Source organism: Agelaius tricolor, unplaced genomic scaffold (assembly GCF_023055355.1).
Source record: "Agelaius tricolor isolate 1412-34295 unplaced genomic scaffold, bAgeTri1.0.p SCAF_39, whole genome shotgun sequence".
NCBI lineage: Eukaryota > Metazoa > Chordata > Aves > Passeriformes > Icteridae > Agelaius > Agelaius tricolor.
The window spans coordinates 5,068,385-5,072,885 of record NW_027269299.1 but is presented as its reverse complement, the minus strand read 5'-3'; the positions used below and the strand labels follow the sequence as shown (position 1 = coordinate 5,072,885).

The following is a 4,501-nucleotide window of genomic DNA, read 5'->3' as shown; positions in this document are numbered from 1 at the left end:
TGATAGGATGAATCCAACACGGCGAGGTTTAACAAGTCCCAGTGCCGGGTCCTGCACTTTGGCCACAACAACCCCTGCAGCACTACAGGCTGGGGACAGAGTGGCTGGAGAGCAGCCAGGCATAAAGGGACCTGCAGGGACTGATGGACAGCAGGCTGGACATGAGGCAGCACTGTGCCCAGGTGGGCAAGAAGGCCAATGGCTCCTGGCCTGGATCAGGAATGGTGTGGCCAGCAGGAGCAGAGCTGCTGTGCTAGCACTGATCTGCCCCCAGCTCTGCACACAGACATTGCTGCTGCAGCTCCAGAGAAGGGAACACAAGGGCATCTCTGGAAAAAACTTTCCTGGGAGATCCTTTAGTTCCTTTAAAGCCACACAGAGTGCAGCCCCTCACTGACGCAATCTGTGGCCAGGTGGAAGATGGAGAGAAACAAAATGAGAAATGGCAAAACCAATGGCTTTTCTTTGTGGATATTATTAAAAAACTGAAACATGCGGGAAAAAAGAACAAACCCACAACCAACCCCAAAAGAATTATCAAAGGTGATTTATATTCCATGGCCTGTCCCTGCTGCAGCCCCGGCACTGCCACCCCCAGGGCTGTGCCCGGCCCCGAGAGCACTCAGGCCCTGCAGCAACACCAGGGCCACCAGGGCAGCGGGGCAGGGCCATGGCAGCAGCACTGGCAACACCAAGTGCTGCTGCTGCTCCTGCTGGGCACAGCTGCTGGGCCAGCACTGATCTGCCCCAGCTCTGCACACAGACATTGCTGCTGCAGCTCCAGAGAAGGCAACACAAGGGCATCTCTGCAGAAAACTCTGCTGGGAGATCCCTGAGTTCATTTAAAGCCACCGAGAGCGCAGCCCCTCATTGACACAGTCTGTGGCCACAGGGAAGGTGGAGAGAAACAAAATGAGAAATGGCATAAGGACTGACATTTCTTTGTGGACCATATGGAAAAAGTAAAACAAAGGAAAAGAACCTTCAAAATGAAATCAACAAGAAGTATCAAATATGACTTTTATTGCAAGTGATATGCAGAAATTGGCCAGCATTTTAATGTTTCCGAAAGCATCCAGTCATCAGTCTCCACACTTCAGCCTTGAGCTCCAGGTTCCTCAGGCTGTAGATGAGGGGGTTCAGGGCTGGAGGCACCACTGAGTACAGAACTGACAGGGCCAGATCCAGGGATGGGGAGGACATAGAGGGGGGCTTCAGGTAGTAAAACATACTAGAGCTGAGGAACAGGGAGAGCACGGCCAGGTGAGGGAGGCAGGTGGAAAAGGCTTTGTGGCGTCCCTGCTCAGAGGGGATCCTCAGCACAGCCCTGAAGATCTGCACATAGGAGAAAACAATGAACACAAAACAACCAAATGCTAAACAGGAACTTACAGCAATGAGCCCAAGTTCCCTGAGGTAGGATTTGGAGCAGGAGAGCTTGAGGATCTGTGGGATTTCACAGAAGAACTGGGCCAGGGCATTGCCATGGCACAGGGGCAGGGAAAATGTATTGGCCGTGTGCAGCAGTGAATAGACAAAGCCACTGGCCCAGGCAGCTGCTGCCATGTGGGCACAAGCTCTGCTGCCCAGGAGGGTCCCGTAGTGCAGGGGTTTGCAGATGGACACGTAGCGGTCGTAGCACATGATGGTCAGCAGGGAAAGCTCTGCTGAGATGAAGAACAGAAAGAAAAAGAGCTGAGCAGCACATCCAGAGTAGGAGATGTTGCTGGTGTCCCAGAGGGAATTGTGCATGGCTTTGGGGACAGTGGTGCAGATGGAGCCCAGGTCGCTGAGGGCCAGGTTGAGCAGGAAGAAGAACATGGGTGTGTGCAGGTGGTGGCCGCAGGCTACGGCGCTGATGATGAGGCCGTTGCCCAGGAGGGCAGCCAGGGAGATGCCCAGCAAGAGGCAGAAGTGCAGGAGCTGCAGCTGCCGCGTGTCTGCCAATGCCAGCAGGAGGAAGTGCCTGATGCAGCTGCTGTTGGACATTTGATGTGATGCCTTGGCATGGGGATCTGTAAGAAAAGTAATCATGGAATAGTTGGGTTAGGAGAGGACTTGAAATATCCCAGCACAGGCTGGGGGCACTTTACCCCCACTGCCTGCCCAGGGCTCTGCTGCCTGGAGCTGTCCCTGCCAGCAGCTGCTTCCCTGTGCCCAGGGCTGGGCCCTGCCAGTGCTGCCAGAGCCCAGCCCAGCCCTGGGGGCTCAGCTCTGCCCTGCAGAGCCCTCCCAGCTCAGGCACTGCCCAGGGGCAGCTCTGGCTCTGCAGGCTCTGATGGCAACGTCAGAGCAACCCTGAGGAGGCTGGAAAAGCAACTGATGCTGCCTCTAAGGGGCTCTGTCTGATTTCTGCTGATTTCTGTCACTGCCTGCTTTATTCAGATCTGAGAGAAATTTTTTTTTTCTCAGCCTGAATTGAGATATGAATATCGTAGTACAATTTTAAATCCAGGCAACTGAGAACAGCAGATTAAAAAAGCAGGAATTCCTCTTTTATGCAGCCACTTCTTCACTGTGCTCCCTGTATAATCTACTTGGAAATGTTCTGCAGTTCAATGCCATGCTGGGAGCGGTCCTGAACAATGCAGCATCCTCCCCACACAAGGAGAACACTCCCAAGCCTCACCCGCTGTCTCCTCCCAGCCAGATCTTGTCCCCCAGCGCTGGGAGCAGCTGCCAGGGCTGGCTGAGAGCTGTCCCTGGCAGGCAGCAGAGTCCCTGCCCCAGCACAGCGCCCTGGGCTGCAGGACCCTGCTCTGCAGGACAGCCCTGGGCACCCCTGGCTGCTCTGCACAAGAGACAATCAGAGAATGTACTCACAGGCTCTGCAGGCATTGGGATGTTCCAGCTTGAGGAGATGGCTCCAGGAGCTGCAGCTGCATTGTCCTGCAGCCAGAGGTTCCTGTGCCAAGGGCTGGCAGTGATTGTGCCCCAGGCACTTCTCAGCCCCTTCCCAGCCCTGACTGATTGAAGCTCTCTGTGCCTCTGTGCTGTGCCCGGGCTGGCTGCAGGCAGTGCCCCAGCCCTGCTGGGCTGGCACAAGAGCTGCTCATCCAGAGAAATGTGCTTTTGAAGCTCTTCTTGGTGACCAGGAGCTGCCTCTGAGCCAGGAGCCCAGCCCAGCTCAGCAGCACAGACACAGCACAAGGACTTTAATCAGCCTCTGGGGCTTTGTGCTCAGGCCCTGAACATCAGTCCCTGAGAGGGAGCTGAAGAAACCTCTCCAGAACTCCAAGGCAGAATCCAACTTCCAACTTTCTTGGACTTTTAATGGGTCCCACTGAGGGACACGACTGAGCAAGTGTCCCCAGGCCCCAGGCAGAGCAGAGAACTGCAGGCAGTGATGACAGGTGGGGACAAAGAGAAGCCAAGTCTTGGTGCCCTGGGGCACAGCAGGGTCTGTGCCAGCAAGGGCTGGGAGGAGACACCTTGTGCTGAGGCCCTGGGGCCTCCTGGCCCAGCCCCAGCCAGGCTGGGCACTGTCAGCCCCTTGTGCTGCCCTCAGCATCCCCCCCTAGCCCACATCCCAGTGGCCTCAAGGATCTGCTGCAAGGAGTCCCTGGGGAGCCTTGCTCAGCAAAGGCCCTGGGGGCTCCTTCATGCTCCCTGCAGGGACTGCAGGTTTTTCAAAGAACTTTGGCTTTGGCTTTTGCCTTGGAGTCTCTGAGAGGTTTGTGCAATCATGGCCTCCAATTATCTGCTGTAATTAGTCCCTGGAGAGGCTTTGCAGTAACAACACTCAGTGGGGCTCATTAATGCTTCAGGGTACTTCAGTTATTTGAAGGTACTTGGTGTTTCCCTTTTGATACAGACTCTGTGAGAGGTTTGTGCAATCATGGCACCAATTATCTGCTTTAATGAGTCCCTGGAGAGCTTTGTACTGACATTCAGTGGGGCTCATTAATGCCTTGAGATACTCAAGGTTTTTCAGGTACTTTATGGATTTAAGAATACTTTTAGGTACTTTTAAGGATTTTCCTTCCCACACTGAGTCTCTGAGAGGTTTTTTTGTGCCATCCTGGCCTCCAGTTCTCTCCTCCAAGGAGTCCATGAGGAGCCTGTATTGGGTATCTTCCCCCTTTCTGTTTTACAACAAAGATGGAACTGAAAGAATTTTGTAAGACTTTCTAAAAGCATCCAAACAAACATGGGACAATTAACAATAGAACAACAACCACTAAAATAATTAATAGTCCTGTTTTAGCTAGACATCATCCAACCCTTTAGTCCCATATATTGGAAGAGTTTATTGAACCAGTCTTTGTTTTCCACTTGAAGCTTCTTGAACCCTTCCTTCAGTACCTGAATGCTCTTGTGATTGACTCGCTGTGGCTGGAGAGGTTCATGCAGCACATGCCCTCAGAGTCTACACAGCCATGCCCCTGTGCCCAGAGTAAAAACTCTATCGCTGTTCTGCAAGGTGGCGTGTCTGATGGTCTCTGTGTCTGAGAGCAGCCACTCAATGTGAGGGAGGCAGCATTGGTTTGCTTACTTAACA

General features: G+C 53.5%; 1 protein-coding gene across 1 annotated transcript; it reads right to left on the bottom strand.

Moving 5' to 3' along the window:
- Positions 1-1,056: 1,056 nt before the first annotated feature.
- LOC139603507 (olfactory receptor 14C36-like) lies at positions 1,057-1,989 on the bottom strand. Its single transcript, XM_071454470.1, has one exon. The coding sequence runs from the start codon at positions 1,987-1,989 to the stop codon at positions 1,057-1,059; it is 933 nt and encodes a 310-aa protein (XP_071310571.1).
- Between the last annotated feature and the right edge of the window lie 2,512 nt (positions 1,990-4,501).